This window comes from Phoxinus phoxinus (assembly GCF_949152265.1).
Source record: "Phoxinus phoxinus genome assembly, chromosome: 2".
Taxonomy (NCBI): Eukaryota; Metazoa; Chordata; class Actinopteri; order Cypriniformes; family Leuciscidae; genus Phoxinus; species Phoxinus phoxinus.
The window spans coordinates 12704996-12722682 of record NC_136877.1 but is presented as its reverse complement, the minus strand read 5'-3'; the positions used below and the strand labels follow the sequence as shown (position 1 = coordinate 12722682).

The 17687-nt window shown below is 41.2% G+C and overlaps 1 protein-coding gene across 1 annotated transcript; it reads right to left on the bottom strand.

Moving 5' to 3' along the window:
• Positions 1–431: 431 nt before the first annotated feature.
• On the bottom strand, positions 432–16786 carry LOC306992332 (uncharacterized protein). The gene is made up of 11 exons (XM_079601074.1): positions 16737–16786; positions 16299–16471; positions 15209–15340; positions 10172–10334; positions 7345–7537; positions 7165–7233; positions 6864–6965; positions 3776–3808; positions 1734–3687; positions 1482–1613; positions 432–1308 (listed from the first exon to the last, which is right to left on the bottom strand). Exons 2-11 carry the CDS (start codon positions 16450–16452, stop codon positions 1088–1090), a joined length of 3153 nt encoding a protein of 1050 aa, XP_079457200.1. The 5' UTR covers positions 16453–16471; positions 16737–16786; the 3' UTR covers positions 432–1087.
• Positions 16787–17687: the final 901 nt, after the last annotated feature.

The following is a 17687-nucleotide window of genomic DNA, read 5'->3' as shown; positions in this document are numbered from 1 at the left end:
CTGGAGAAATTGCACTGGCTGAGTCCTGCTCTCCAATCGCTCTCACGAGACTGAAGCCATACGTCACAGTCACGGGGCGTCACTGTCTGAAGTCGGACACAAGTTCTAACCGGCATGCAAGTCAACTCAAGTCAGCCGCTGATCATGCACGATCCACAATTGGCCGAATCCACCGCATGGCAACGATCACGTGTTTATTCTCACACCTTCAGTTCCACTAATGCTGTCACCACAGTTCCACTGTTATTTTTATTACAGTGAAAGCTTTTCATGTAGTCGCAATGTTATATTGTGTCATGCTTATCAAAATAAAACTGATACAATGTAGACCCCACTTCATTGGTATTTAGGCTTATGTTGAACTTTATTCTTGTACAAACAGACGCTGTATTAAGCAATAAATGTATGAAAATGTCTATGAAATATCTGTATTTGGAAAATAATGCATTTATTCCACTTCAGCTGTGGTAAAGTATGCAATCACCGCATGAGCGTCTCAATTTTAATTTCTACACCCTATCCTAATTTCTTTTAATTTAGCTCCATTTCTTACAGAAAGAGCATAATGTGCAAAGTGTTGAAGTGTTTGTGCCTCCCTACATACCACCCTTACTTTTAAGAGTCGTGATCCTGTTCCGCACATAATTTTTCACACCAGTCCATGTTCGCTGCTTCAAAGCTTCTGGCTCTGCGTCACTACGGAAAGCAGAAAGTGTCCGACTCACGTCTCAGTTTTCAGCTCCTCTCGCCTGCACACGGCAACTCACCGATCCGTTACATCCAGCAGCCGATGTCCAACACACCTAATCACTCTTCCCAGTTGTTTTATCTTTACATTCTCCCATCCCTCTATGACAGAAATATCACAAAGTTTAACATGACGTTTCATCCAACTTCATTGTAACTGAACAAAAAAAACTGAATAATGAAAATTAACTATCTTACTATCCTCTCCTTCATTAGCCTTCTTATACTCCAACTTTTCACTTCTAATTCGGTTTCATTCTATCCTCAAAATATTTCTACACTTTAGCTCTATTTCTTACAAAAAAAGCATAATGTGCAAAGTGTTGGTGTTTGTGCCTCCCTACAAACCACCCTTTCTTTTAAGAGTCGTGATCCTGTTCCGCACATAATTTTTCACACCAGTCCATGTTCGCTGCTTCAAAGCTTCTGGCTCTGCGTGAATGCATCTTTCACAGTCTTGCTTACCAGGAACTTTGCATGTCTTGATGAACTTCATCATGTGTCTCTCTACTGCTTTTACCTCACTGTCCTCCCATTTCTTTTTTGGAGCGTTTGAAGAACCTATGAAATAATTAAAAAGTAAATTCTCATTACAACTAAATCAGTAAGTAAAGACCAAATCAAGACTGTGTCTTAATGTGTAGATTTTTTTCTTTTGGCTGGATATTGCTGCATGGAGATAATTCATGTTTATTTGATTATTGTTGTTTGTGCAATATAGAGATTTTTCTTACATTGATCCTCCTGTGAAACAGATTGATCAGATTGAACAGGTTGATCAGTCTCTGCTGGTGCTGTTGTCTGAGATAGGTCACTGTAATCCTCCTCATCACTTGACATGGAATCACCTTGGGCCTCAAGTTGCTCTAATTGACAAAAAAAATAACACTTTATTGCTTATACTTAGCATCTGTGACATAATTATATACATAATTTAGCAAATATGTACAGCACAAATACACACAGACAGTCCAAGTATACTCAACCATTTGGGTCGATTTCAATGTCATCAAGTTTCTTTCCTTTGTAGTCAGACAGTGTTCCTTTCTCCATGGCCATTAGGACTTTACTCATTTTTGCCAGCTGCAGTGTTCCCTCTGGTAACCGGTAATACTGTCTGTGGATTCTGATATCGTGACCAAGGAAATCAGCCAGTTGGTCTGCTTCATTCTCATCAAGATTAAGAATTTTAGACATGGTTGCTATGTGTTTCCTGAGCCTAGTTGATGACAGTGCTTCAGGGTTCTTTATGCCACATTCGCAAGCAGCTTTGTTGATGCACTCTCCTCCTCTGTAGGCCGACAATGCTCCACATCTGCCAAACATAAAGGGATTCTCTGCTGGAACACCACAAAGCTCACGCGTTTCAACGAGCAGCTCCATGGCAGAAACCATGGAAGGCTTGAGGAGCACAGGAACCTTTCTCCCTCGTTTACCACGGATCTCAACTCTTGTGAAGTGGAGACACAGCTTCCTCTCAAACTCAGACAGACAGATGGCAATGTCTTCGTGTAGCTCAGAAGTGTCCCTGCTTTTAAAAGCTGACAAAAGCATCCGGGATACTTCACCTTCTCTCCTTCGGTTGAACAGGATGACCTGAGACAGCGTGACCTTGGCTAGAGCAGTGTAGCTGTCAGCAGAAGGGCAAGATCTGAGCTTACTTAGGAGCCCATTGTGTTTCTTTTCAAGATGTGTGTGCAGGACTCTGACATCCTGAGTGAAAGGAATGATCTGTGGTGTGTTCCACTTGGCTTCTTTCAATGTAGTTATAGCACCAGCAGAAATGTACTCATTCCACCTTGCCTGGTGTATTTTCCTGAAGTCTCGGGCACACTCAGCACGCTCATGATCTCCATACATCATGGCATTGCTCTCAACAATACTAGAGATCTTGTTTAAAGAATGCCCAAGTTTGAGAGCTAAAGAAGGAATGCGGTAGGTGTTTTTCTCTTCATCGAAGCCAGACACAACTTTAACAGCTGCTATGACATGTTTGAAGTTTGCTGGTATGAAGAAGTCTACCATTGTTCTCAGTGGGGTAATCTTCCTTGCTTCAAGAAGAAGTCTGCCTACTTCTCTCATCTTCTGTCTGATGTAGTCATGTTTGGTCACATCAGACCCCATCCTGTTGAACATGTGCTCCCCCAGCTGCATGATGCATCTGTCAGTATGAACTACACGCGAAACTTCATCATAGTTCATAAAGGACAGTATTTTCTTGAAACCTTTGCTCACTTCTAAGCCGACTGGTGTGTTTAGAGCACACAGAGATCGAACTCTTTTCCTGCCCTTGGCATCATCATCTTTAGGTTTCAGGGGACAGTTTTTGATATGTTTCCAAAGGCTACGCTTGTTATAAAGCCCTTGGCAGTAAATGCAGTGAATGAATTCTTTGGCTCTTTGTCTATATTTTGGACGGTAGCAGGCAATCATCTCCCCATGTCCTTGTCTCACCACATCTGTGTTGTGGGCAAAGTTGCCCCTTTTTCTAAGGAGGTTTAACTGGACTCGTCTTTCTTTGGAATGTTTTGGAAATGCTACTGCCTTTACAACCCCCACTTCGTTGCGATGGACAAATTCAAGGTGTCTTGCCATTTTTGAATATGGCTTAGAGCAATAAAGGCAATACTGCTTCTTGTTGTATGTCTTGCGTTCCTGCTTTGGTGATGGCATTGACTGAATAAAAGTTTTATCACCAGATAAGGTGTTTGTCTCTTTAGATTGGCATTTCATCTTTTTTGGTGATGGTACTGTCATAGATTGATCAGATGAACTACCTGCCTCGTTGGGAGATGTTGGATGTATCAAAGCACTTTTGACCATGTCATGTCCAGAAGAACTACCATCCGATTCATCTGAGCTGATTTTTGGTATGTAGTCAACATCGCTGTAGTCTGTGACATCGCTGTAATCTGTTTCACAGTCGGCACTTCCTGAACACTGAATGAGAGAATTTAACACTTACTCATGACAGTGGTTCCTGTAACATTACATTTCATCATATTGCAGATAGCAAAGTCATAATTACCTGTCTTTTTCTTGATGGCCTTAAAGAGGATATCTGGAAAAAGGAGAAATACAAACAAATATAAATAATATACAATTTCATATAATCTATTGTTAGTTCTACCAGTGCAATACACCCCGACCATCCCAATAATTCAGCAAATGAATCTACCCACCTCCCTTAATGAGAGTGTCCCAGACACCTGTGATGAGTGAACCACAGGTGTTGATGCAGCACAAGGTGAAGATACGGGGGGAGCAGGCGAGGATGAGGATGATGAAGGCAGTGCAGGAGAAGGCGATGAGGGCTGCGCAGGCGAGGCTGTTGGTGATGTGGGTGGCGCAGGAGAAGGCGATGAGGGCTGCGCAGGCGAGGCTGTTGGTGACGTGGGTGGCGCAGGAGAAGGCGATGAGGGCTGCGCAGGCGAGGCTGTTGGTGACGTGGGTGGCGCAGGAGAAGGCGATGAGGGCTGCGCAGGCGAGGCTGTTGGTGACGTGGGTGGCGCAGGAGAAGGCGATGAGGGCTGCGCAGGCGAGGCTGTTGGTGACGTGGGTGGCGCAGGAGAAGGCGATGAGGGCTGCGCAGGCGAGGCTGTTGGTGACGTGGGTGGCGCAGGAGAAGGCGATGAGGGCTGCGCAGGCGAGGCTGTTGGTGACGTGGGTGGCGCAGGAGAAGGCGGTGAGGGCTGCGCAGGCGAGGCTGTTGGTGACGTGGGTGGCGCAGGAGAAGGCGGTGAGGGCTGCGCAGGCGAGGCTGTTGGTGACGTGGGTGGCGCAGGAGAAGGCGATGAGGGCTGCGCAGGCGAGGCTGTTGGTGACGTGGGTGGCGCAGGAGAAGGCGATGAGGGCTGCGCAGGCGAGGCTGTTGGTGACGTGGGTGGCGCAGGAGAAGGCGATGAGGGCTGCGCAGGCGAGGCTGTTGGTGACGTGGGTGGCGCAGGAGAAGGCGATGAGGGCTGCGCAGGCGAGGATGATGGTGACGTGGGTGGCGCAGGAGAAGGCGATGAGGGCTGCGCAGGCGAGGATGATGGTGACGTGGGTGGCGCAGGAGAAGGCGATGAGGGCTGCGCAGGCGAGGATGATGGTGACGTGGGTGGAGCAGGAGGTGGTGACTGTGATGAGGACAGGGCAGGATGGCATGAGGTAGATGAGGCCACTATACAAGTGGACAAAGCACAGGGTGCCGATGAAGAGGGTGCATCAGATGTGGATGCGACTGAGGATGACTGTCTTGATTGAAACCGCTTCTGCAGATATATAAAGAGCTATTTAGCTTAAACAAGAATAAAATGTACATTAACAATATTGAAAACTGTAGCAGCCATATAAGATAAGAAAAAACACTGTAGGGGTGAACAAAAAAAATAAAGAAACATGTTTTGCACATTTCAAAGCAAAGATCGTTAATAAGATAATAAAACTCTTAAAAAACAAACATTTATACAAACTTTACATACAAATTGTGACAATAGTCACGTTAATAGTTACATTGGTTCATACATTAAAACTGTAAACCAATAACTAGTTAAAGGATTAGTTCACTTCAGAATTAAAATTTCCTGATAATTTACTCACCCTCACACCATCCAAGATGTCCATGTCTTTCTTTAGTGGAAAAGAAATGAAGTTTTTTGAGGAAAACATTCCAGGATTTTTCTCCATATAGTGACTTCAATGGTCCACCGGGTCGAAGGTCCAGATGTGAGTTTCAGTGCAGCTTCAAAGTCTCAACACGATCCAGCCAAGGAATAAGAGACTTATCTAGACAAACCATTTGCCATTTTATAACAAAATAAACATTTATATACCACAAATGCCCGTCTTGCACTAGCTCTGATGCCCCACACATTACGTAATCACGATAAAAGGTCACGCGGAAGGCAGGCGAAAGTACCAACCTAGTGTTTACAAAGAGAACGTGCAAAGACTAAGACAAACGGCATTTCAGACGATTTTGAAGATGGAGGAGAGTTTTTCGGCCTATCCTACCTTTTTGAACTGGAACACGCATGACCTTTCAACCTGATGAAGTAATGTGTGGCGCATCGCAGAGCTAGTGCAAGACGAGCATTTGTGGTTTAAAAGTATATAAATGTTTATTTTGTTATGGCGGCTAGTTTGTCTAGATAAGACTCTTATTCCTCAGGAGTAAGGAATTACTTTTCTTATTCTTATCGCTGCATTGAAACTCACATTTGGACCTTAAACTGTCGGACCCCATTGAATTCACTATATGGAGAAAAATCTCCTCTTCTCCTGGAATGTTTTCCTCAAAAACAGTTATTTATATTCCATTAAAGAAAGAAAGACATGAACATCTTGGATGATGTGAGGGTGAGTAAATTATCAGGAACTTTTTAATCCTGAAGTTAACTACTCCTTTAACTAGCAGAGGTTGGTAGTAAGGCGCTACATTTTACTCCATAGCATCCTTCGGATGAGACGTTAAACCGAGGTCCTGACTCTCTGTGGTCATTAAAAATCCCACTGCACTTCTGGTAAAGAGTAGAGGTGTAACTCCAGTGTCCTGGAGTCCAGAACGAACGGCTTCGGAAGGTGAGGTAAACTAACAGACAGCATACCCTGAAGACCCAGATTAATTAATTGTTTCTGTTTCTCATAATTTATCCTTTTGCAATTTTTTTCTTATTCTAAATGCAATCAACATTTGATGTGTTTGGGGAATTTGGCTAACATTTTACATTTTAAATACATTCTGCTGAAATGAACGAAATGACTCGAAAAATTATTTGTTCATTTTGATGAACGAGATTCAAATATCCGAGTCAGTAAAATGATCCGAACTTCCGACTACTATTACACACGTGTGCTGGATGAAGTGGATATGCACCTACAATCAACTAAAACCAAACCTGTAAATGCATCCTATGGTTTCCCAGTGATAAAGATCTTTTCTAGTTGAACACCTGAGCAGTCAGTGGCTGCCTGTGTTGCGTGTTCATTATTTTGGGGGCAGAGCAATGAAGGGAGGAGTGTGTTTGAGTGTCGATTTCAAATATCAACAGTGTTTCTCAGAAATCACTTACTGCACTTTTAACTAGCTGGCAGTAAACATCAGTAGATAGTTGCTTCATGTATGACATGGTTACCATTTTATTCCTTGATGTTCTTGCTTTGACTGACTGCTCATGTGGACCATTGCTGTTCACCATGTCCAATTCAGGAGAGGAATCAGAAGCTGCACAATGGGGCTGGATATCAGAAAAGAAAGCAGTGTATATCAAATTCAGGATATTTGTAAAGGACAGAAAAACTTTGTTCACATTCATTCCTCTAGCTGTCCTACAATTTATCCATCATTCCTTTCACACACAACTCTATGCTAAAAGAGTCAATAATATAATGATATAATAATAATATAATGATACAGATGTTTTGAAGTGGACTTACCGATTTCTGCGGGCCCAAACTGCTGGCTGGCTTTTTATCAGTGGATTCTGCTGATGCTTGATTTAAAGGCTTGAGAAATATGAGACCACAATCACATGGTAACTAATCAGAATGAGAGTAAAAGATTATCATGAATTTACTGATTACTGATCAATCTCTTTAGCATTTTCTTGATAGTACCTTGATTCGCCATGGCCAATCTGAGTCTCCATAATTGTAAGTGATTTCCTCCCCTGGTAGAATGTCTCGTACAGCAAAGAGACAAAGGTGAGGTTTTCTGCTCACTTCAACGGTTCTCATTTTGCAAGTAGGATTTCTGGTCTCATCGTTGACAAGTCTTCCCAAGGACGTGTCTTCTTTAGATGCATCCATGCTACAAAGACATAACATTTCCACTCAAGACTTGTAATCTTAGTATGCTAGACATTTTTATATATATATGTATTATACACATTTTTATAACTGGTTCTGAGCTCCAGTCCTGGAAACCCACCGCTCTGTATATGTTGTATGTGTTTTAATACAAGTACTCGTGTTTAAATTCACCTTATTCAGATGATCAGTCATCATCAGAACACGGCTCTATTAACTCAACTGAGTATGTCAGGTGAAGGAGACATACAGAATGTGCAGAGAGGAGGGTCTGAGAACTAGCCTGGTAATACCAGACTCAGCTACTTCACTTTGCTTCGTAGACAGAGTCTGGAATGGCATAATAGAGAAGTGTTTTCTCTCTCGCTAGGGGGCGCTTGTCTGAAGTTTAAAATCATTGGTTACCCGTAAGCCAATCAGATAAGTTTAGTTAGGACGTATGTTATGCGCCTGTACAGCCGCATTGAACCACAGACATCATGCATCGAACTCAAATCTAAGATCGAACTTACACTGTAAACCTGCTGTAAACACATGATGATGCGAGCGAAATACCGGAGTGAACATGGCTGTAAACGACTTTTGCAGATTAGGCGTCGTTAATCTACGCATCCACGGTACAATCACGGCCTCTAAACTTATTTTTGACAGAGTGAAACAAGAAAATATTTGTAGCCAACTCTCAAATTTAGGATTATATCTTTTAAACTCAGCCAGTGCCGCTGCTAGCCATTTCGGTGCCCTAAGCATAATTCCTTTATGATGCGCTCTACCCCGAGAAGCTTCATGAGGCACACGCGCCTCTCTTGCTCTCTCTCCCTCTCTGCCGTGCACGCGCTACGCGGTTTGGAGCACAGTCTCTGTCTCGCGGGCGCGATCGCTCTAGATTCCGGAGATTTTAACTAATTCGCGGGCGTCAGTGAGCCGCTATCAATATGCGGGAGACTCCCGGAAACACTATTTTTTTGGTGCCTCCTCCGCTCTTGGTTCCCTACGCACAGCGCGTGGTGGGAGCGGCGGCACTGGTTCTCCATAACAGAGCGAATTGCATCCCGTGTCTCGTTTCGGTTTTCGATTTCTCTAACCTACCATGTAAAACTCGGCGCTTAGCGTCTACGTCACGGCTCTCAGCCCGCCCTCTGTTCGTTGATTGGCCCGGCCGTCCGAAGGCCGGTGGAAAACTGAAAGATAGGCCGCTATCTCAGACTGAATACAGGAGCGAAATGAAATTAGCGGAAGTAGGAAGTCTGACGTAGTCAGGCTATCTGAGAACCACTGATCTATATGATAGTTCACTGCAGCATCCTCTCAGTTCTCAGATAAACGCATCTAAAATTTACCATTTTGTTCTCTTTTGGGAATACAGGAAAAACAAATATTGATGACTCAAGGAAACTGCACTCAGTACTCTTCGTGTCAGTTCATGGTGAATTTTAAGTATTAGGGTGTGTTCACACCTGGCATGTTTGTTTAGACCGTTAGTGCTGTTCATTTGAATAAGTGTGAACGCTGCCATCTGAACTAGGGCTGCACGATATGAGGAAAAGCTGCGATGTGCGATAACATTGTTTAATATTGCGATAACGATATGACTTGCGATAAATGTGATTGTTAACTATACTGTTCCCATGTCTTAGTGCTTTAATAGGTTCTTTGCGTGATAGGTCAAACATTTATTACCTGCCTGGTTCAGAATAGGCTACACGATTTTGGCACGATCCGTTTGACGTATGGGTGTCGTGGTGATTCGTAATAACGACAACGGGCGTCGGGACGCAAGATTCGATCGTTTCATCTCGTATAGTGTGTCACAGTGGGCGACAACCTACGTCGCGTCTGCGATGCTTCATGACAGAAAGACTATAGCATGTTTAATTCTTTAACGGTCCTCCACGACGGGTTGAATATGTGAGCGAGGCGAGACGTGAGTGAGTGCAACAGTGAGTGTGTGTGTACGCCAGTGAGCGTGTGAGCGTATGTGTGTGTGTGTGTGTGTGTGCGTGCGTGCGTGAGTGAGCGAGTGAGTGAGCGAGGGACAGTGAGTGTGTGTTTGTGTGTCTGTGCGTGCGAGTGAATGTTTGCGAGTGAATGTGTGTGTGTGACGGCACGCGATGACTGGTCGGAAAGCAACGTGTTGTCTGTCATGTTTCTTGTCCACGACAAGATTTTAGGAGTCAAAAACGTGTAAGTTAGTGCTAATCTGAACCAGGCATTATTCATCGTGTCAGGCTGTCTGTTGCGATGTGTTCATCGCCGGAGTTCATATCGCGATGACGATGAAAATTCGATGTATCGTTCAGCCCTAATCTGAACCCTGGTGCCACCAAACAAACTGACCGAGACGCTGAAAAAATGGGTCTCAGTTGGCTTCCAAACGAACTCTGGTGCAGTTCGAATGAAATATTAACGTAACATGGACCAGAGACATGTAAACAACCAAAAACAGGAAGATGTGACCCTAAAAGGACAGACTGGTCAAGCATAACATGTTTGACGATAGAAATGCCAATCTGAACATTAAGCGTACACGGACCAAGCGAACCAAGCGAACAGAACTACAGGCATGAACTAAGTATTTTACAGTTCCAGATATTTTAGCATCCCTACTACATCAATCCAACAGTTCTATACTCACCACCAATTTTTGCCATGCCACTGAAAATCAAACAGGAACGTGTTCTCAGCTTCAGTGTAGTGTTCAGTTCGGTCAAGACTCTCCTGTGAACTCAGAAGTTCACCTCTGTATTCAAGAACAAAATCACCTCTGAAGAAAGCTCCAGCGGTGAAAACTCCACGACCTAAAGAGGAGAAATAGCTTCAGTTTCTTTAATGTCAACTATTATTTTGATTATTACTAAAAGTTCTCAACCATATTATGTACATTATATGATGTAAAAGGGAAATTACTGAAGGAAAATAGTCAATAGCCAGGCTAATCTCGAAGCATGCTTTGCTTTTTTTACTTTACATTATACTTTTAAGTCTTAAAAGTATACAGTTAAAATGTAATCAATTTTTTTTAGACAATCAATATTATCATGGCTATATATTGTTTAGAACAGAGTGCTGAAGTGATGACGTATTTTTGCAGACCAACCGGGTAGTTCACCTCCCCTGGTTCCCTCCACAAAAACCTTATAGGATTTGCAGAAAATAAGCTAAAGTTAGTCTATAAACTACACCACAGTTGCAAAACTTCAACTTCCTTATGATGAAGGTTCAACAACTCATCTAGAATGTGTCTCTGTTGCATTAATTTAAAAAACAATTATGTTTGTTTATTATTTGTATCTCTTTCGGATAGTTTTCTTTGTGGTATATGGATGTTTTATTTGGCTTCTATAGTTTAGATAAAAGTATAGAGGGTTTTTTTGTTGTTGTTGATAAATGTGCCTACAGGAACTCTAAAGCTTTAAGATCCATCTCCCTTTGTAATATATATAATGTTTTTGCATTCTTATAATGCATGTTGACTGATTGTGTGCCGTGTACATCCTTTAATCTACCTGTATAGAATAGTTTGCAAGAGTGCGATTATAAACACAACGAGGCTGTAAAAGTGACTAGATGAGTTTATCTGTTCAGTTGATGGTGTTTAATGTCCCAGACAACTTGTCTCCCATTTAGACGCTTGTTAGCAACTGTCTTTTACAAGACAAGTAAAGGCTTTTTAAAAAAAACACACAAGAGAGCATTACTGATGTATTTTATGTTGTAGAATAAACGTGATGTTTACTTGCACACCGATACGCTGATAAAAAACAACAAACAAAAAACACCTTATTGAAATAATCCATTCTGCCGTGCAAAGGCAAAGGACTGTGACTTAAATTGTGGTCGAAAATTCGTTATTTTTGGCACAATCGAGACCTCCTTTATCATGTGGATAAGTATCTTGAGTCAATTATATTGTTTTTTCAAAAAAAAGAATGGGTTGTCTTAACAGTAATTTCAAAAAGCCCACGAGAAACCAAGGCAGAACACCGTAACTCCAGTTACCGCTCTTTGGCTTTGTTTTGCAACGCTCAAATTGAGTTACGGTACTCTGCCTTTGTGTAGCCGCCCGTCAATATGAAGATACTGTGCCGGTGTTCTATCAAATAATGCCACCTATCAGATTGTACGGTGTTCTGCCTTTGTTTTACTGTCCATTAAAATTGTATTACAGTGTAGCCTGTGCACTTGGTACAGCTTCCATCAGTCCCTGTAGCTTCTGATGTCCCCAGAGCTTAGTCCTGCACAAACGCGGTCAGAACATTTAGTACGGTCTAAACCCACTCCATTGACAAACGTGCGATATCGATCGCGAAGGATATGACAGAAAAATTACACATGCCGTAGCAGATGAATACAACAAAGAACTAAAGCCCCGCCTCACCCAGATCGGGTACCGGACCTGGTTAAAACATTCATGCATTTAGCTGGCAGAGAGCCAAAACTGCACAGACGCCTTTAGCACCGCCCTGAACACCGTCGAGCCAACGCTGGACTAATAGCCTATGTCACAGGGAGTGATAATATAATGAAGCAACAAGTGCTGGTGCATACAACATCAGACCAGCTGTTACGCGAGTTATACCTACAATCACAGCGTCTGGAATAAATCCGCGGGACGAGCGAAGTGCACCACCACAATAACAGGGCAGACAGCTGAAACCACCACACACTGAAAAGACGCAGAACACAGAAGGTTGTGCTATAAATGCATTAGTCGTCGAGGTAGTCCAGAACGCACTCCCCACTGAGTCCCAAAGGGGAAATGGCATTCGTAATTTTCATGAACATACAAGGAGCGCGACACCTTCGAACACGAATCTCGGGAACCGCCTGTGATAAAGGGGTTATCTCAACGTTGAAGTGTATGCGTCTTTTAGATCCACCGCTATAAACCAGTCCCCGGGTCGAATGTGCGCAACAATCTGTTTTATCATTTTGAATGCGCTTAGCAAGTCTTATGTCACTCGATACCATACTCCTTACCACAATGGAGGTATTTTGTCATGTCTAATGTATTAATAATGCCATCAGAATGCAACCAAAGCACAGGATAGTAGGGGTGTAACGGTACATGTATTCGTACCGGACCGTTTCGGTACAGGACTTTCGGTACGGTGCACATGTGCACCGAATGCAATCTTTCACGTAAATTAGGCTAGTTTTGTGTGCGGAACATGCGTCAATTCCGAGTTTCCACACGAACATAGTAAGTGTCGGAAGTCTCCGCGTTGCACTGATTAAATCTGATTAATTGTTTTTGTGATTCAAATACATGTAAAAATTACCATAACATCTGTCTTCCTGTGTGCGGACATTTGTTTATGTTGCTGTGACAACGAAACACGTGCAAGCGCGCCTGTGTTAAGAACGCTAATGCGCTCATCTGTGGACATTTCCGAATGCCTTTCTGTTAAAAGCGGGCTTTCCACACAAACAAACGTACATGTGTCATTAGCATGAGAAAAAAAATTGGATTTTAACTCTCGGGTCGGGCTCGGACATAAATATCGCATAAATAAAGATCACCACATACACGGCACGCTCGCTTTAGCCCAGCCTCTCGCTAGCTAGCGTCATGGCCAATATTGGTTTGAGAGTATTTTATTTAGTGGAGAACTTTGCAGCAGTATTTTATTTCTTATTCTTTTTTTATTTTATATCTTTTTTATTTATTAGCCTAACGTTATATTTTATTAAAAAGTGTGTTTAAAAAAGTGTAAACAAATTGTTAAAAAAAAGTTTATAGTAAACAACCAGCAGTTTAATGTTTTGCATTTCTTTCCCTTACTGTACCGAAAATGAACCGAATCGTGACTTTAAAACCGAGGTACGTACCGAACCGTGATTTTTGCGTACCGTTACACCCCTACAGGATAGTAATAAGTAGATGGTTATAAGTAATTGTAAATCATACAAATTAAATGCCATGATCACTAGATTTTATACAGCTGTTACTATAATTATTTTGTTAATGGTGATCAGCAACCAAATATTGATAATGTGGAAGTTACTGCCTTTTGGATGACATCTCACTTGTTGCTGACAATACAAAGGCAGAGTACAGTAACTTTAAAATAGTGGTCAAAAGTCAAGGTTGCGCTCAAGATTTTTTTATGTAAATCATTTTCATTACTAAAACATCTAATTGCAAGATTTCCAGTGTCCTACCTATAATTAATGTAAATTTGGCGGGACAACTAAAAATCTTTAAAGTAATTTTTCTCAGTTCCACACACGAGTTAAGGTCTTTTGCCTTTGTAGGGCAGCACTGTCCTGGTTTACATGCAAACCAATAACCACATAAACCACAAGACTTTATAAGTAAATCAGGTAAATTATCTCAAAACCTAAACATTCGTGTATCTGACTGTGTATTCCATATGTCATGTCAGTTGTAATGTTAAAGGGTAAGTTCTGTATTTTACACTTAAAGCCCTGTTTTCAGATCGTTTCTGACGAAATAGAACGGTTAAGTTTAAAAGACACATGCTGCTGTCCCGAGAATTTTAGGTTTATTTCGCTCCCCCCCCCACCTCCACAATGGCTGTCTATGTGCATTGGAACATTCCTTCCTAAAACACATTAAACTTTCGTTTACAAAGACGTGAAACTCACCGAGTGGTCAGGGGTGTTCACTGATATGCTCACTCAAAAATCGCTGCAAAAGATGCTTTCTAACAGGTGTTTTACCATTAGTTGTAAAACTGTGGACCTATTTTTTTTCAAACGCATCACACCCATTCTTCCGTTGAGCAGGAAAACTACGATAAAACCTGTTGGAAAGCATCTTTTGCAGCGATTTTTGAGTGAGCATATCAGTGAACACCCCTGACCACTCGGTGAGTTTCACGTCTTTGTAAACGAAAGTTTAATGTGTTTTAGGAAGGAATGTTCCAGTGCACATAGACAGCCATTGTGGGGGTGGGGGGGGGAAAGCGAAATAAACCAAAAATTCTTGGGACAGGAGCATGTGTCCAAATTTTAATCTTAACCGTTCGATTTCATCAGATACGATCTGTAAACAGGGCTTTAAGTGTAAAATACCGAACTTGTCCTTTAAATAAAGCCAAGTGTATTCCAGAATTTTAACGGAAAACTTACATATTCTCCTCTCATGCAGTATCGGATGCAGTATTTTGACTGTACCCCTTCTGCATGAGATGAGAACACATTTTAAGAGTTTCTTGGGTCAAGAAAACACTCGCTCTGTCTGGATGTGCTTAAATCCACAGTATGTAAACTTTCCTGTCACACATCACACATGCTCACTTCAATAAGCCACAGAATGCAGGTGTTTACATGCAAATTTGGAATAAGGGGTAAAAATCTATCTGTGTCGATTGGCTTAAGCCGTTTATGATGACCTTAGTCTGCATTTACATGACCACAAGAACTGTCTGCTTATTATGCAATCGAGTTAAGAATGTGCAAGTAAACATTAACGTTAGGTTGATAGAACTGGAAGTGCAAACATTTAAATGTTGCTGTTTTAGGGCTCATGCCTGCAGAACTCTATTCAGGAATCTTGACTGCACAATAAAAAAAATAAAAAATATTTTTCAACTTGTGAAACATGGATATTAGTTGGCCTAATAACCATATGACTCGCCTCACATTAAATTCTCAGTTATGTAGATTAACATGATCAATAAACTGCTTAGTCATAAATACTTGCCTTTATATTTGCTGATGAACTGCTCTTGAAGCCCAGGCTTGTCGGTTTCACAGGCAATGTGGTGCTCAGCGTCCTGCAGAGGTTTTCTACGTCTTTTATTTCCCAGCATGCTGACTTTCTTTCTTGCAATGACTGGAAAAAATTTATAAAAAATATAAGGTGAATGAAATAAACAAGCATATTTAAACAATCTTGTTGATCTTACTGGATTTGTTCACCCAAAAACATACATAATTAACATACAATTACATTAATTGTTGTTCCAAATTAACCTCATGTTGTTCCAAACCTGTGTTGTGTTTTTTTCTGTTCAACACTAAAGTATATCTTTATATTATATCACAGAGCTCTATTCAATGACATCACATGTGACCAGTCTACAACAGGCATTTAGATAAAAAAGGGCAATGTCAATGATGCCAAAAACCATTGGTTCTTGTGTGTCCTGTGACCACAATTGACATAAATCTACTGTATATTCATATTTGATTTAAGAGCTACAGCATATGGGAAATTTTCAATAACCAGCTAGATTCATAGGGACTATTTTTAATGTGCTTTTTGTCTGCTTTGGAGCTTGAAACACAATAAAAATACTATAAAATGTCTATGTACCGTCATTGGGCAAAACAATCAATATAAAAATAATTAATAAATAATAAATAAAAAAACATTCCACTGATTTTTTTTTATAATTGAATAATGTATTACAATAATATATCAAATAATAATGATGTAAAAAATTAGCTATTTGACAACACTTCTGAGAAAAACAATGACATAGTAGACTATCACTGACTCGGTTGTTTTGGTTAATTTGTAGAATCTAAAGAACTATTATATAAAAAATAATAGCAAAATTATATTTACTGGTCAATGCCTACAAGTAACGTTAGACAACAAACTGTTTTCCTTATAGCAACAAATCATCAAATGAGAAGCAAACTCAAATATAAGCGATAAGTAAATAAAACTCTAAGCAAAAAAAATAATTAAACCAATAAAATAAACATACATCTTATTAACTTTCATATTTCTCAATGTATTTAGTTATCTTATCATGCATTTTCAGGACAAGTCTTGATCTCACCTTTCCTGCGTGGTGGAGGGTTGTCGTCTGTTCTATGGTCTGTTTCGCGTCTTGTCACGTGTGCATTTCCCGGGAAAACGCATCCACGCACGGTCGACACTTGCGTAAATGACGTAGTTACGTATTTTGATTTCACGTGTTTTTGTCGTTTCATCACGTGTCGTGTCCATAGACTGTAAAAAAATAGGTCGTGTCCCACAACTACTTCAGAATTTATTTGAGTTAAGATGGGGGAAGGGTGTGGATTATGTCAAGGCACTAAATTAAACTTTAATGTGTACTTTAACAGCATTATCTTCTTTTTATTTCTTTAATAAATTAATGGTATTTTTACATTAAAGGGCGAAGAAGCTGCTAGACCTTGTAAAAGTGCTTTAAAAACGCATAGCCACAACAGATTGTCGTCTTTTGAGCAGCACTTCTGATTAAGCTATATACCTGTCAGTCTGTTAGTTCATCTCTCTGTCACTGCAGTCAGTCCCAGTGGGGGAGGGCGCGCGCGCGATCAGAGTCAGTGCTGTGGGGGAAGGGCGCGCGCGCGATCAGTGCTGTGGGGGAAGGGCGGCTGATCTCAACATGAGCAGATCTCAGTCAGACTGGCAGTCAGAGGCAGAGCTAGGGCTAGGGCTAGGGTAGGGTTAGGGTTAGGGTTAGGGTTGGATATCCAATGGCTTTTAAAATCAAGTAAGAGCAAAATAAACCTGTAAACAAACATGTAAATGTGTCAGCTTGATTCATGATTATTTTAAACATTTTATTTTCTTTTGTATGACTATACTGCTCTGTCTCTCCCCCTCCCTCCCTCCCTCCCTCCCTCCCTCCCTCCCTCCCTCTCTCTCTCTCTCTCTCTCTCTCTCTCTCTCTCTCTCTCTCTCTCTCTCTCTCTCTCTCTCTCTCTCTCTCTATATATATATATATATATATATATATATATACAAGGGCGTAGATTTGGTTTGAACATTGGCGGGGTTTTTTTTTTCATGGTATAAATATTGTGTGGGGGGGGGGGGTTGTAGGGGTTATCTCCCCCACAAACTACGCCCCTGTATATATATATATATATATATATATAGAGAGAGAGAGAGAGAGAGAGAGAGAGAGAGAGAGAGAGAGAGAGAGAGAATGTTTGCTGTAACTCCACTCCTCTAGTATAGTTCTTATCAGTCGCTTTAGTACATTTCTTGAACCTTAAGATTTGCAAACCAGTAAGTGCATTTCTCAAAACAATTTGTACAAACAACAAAACACAATAGATTACCATCAAAAGCCTGTAACTTGCTCAAAATACTAGTACTAAATCAATTAACATATCAGTGTCATCAGAATGACAAGTCCTTGTGTGTCATTGTTTGCAAACAAGAATGTCAAAATGCTTAGTCAGGTTGTCAA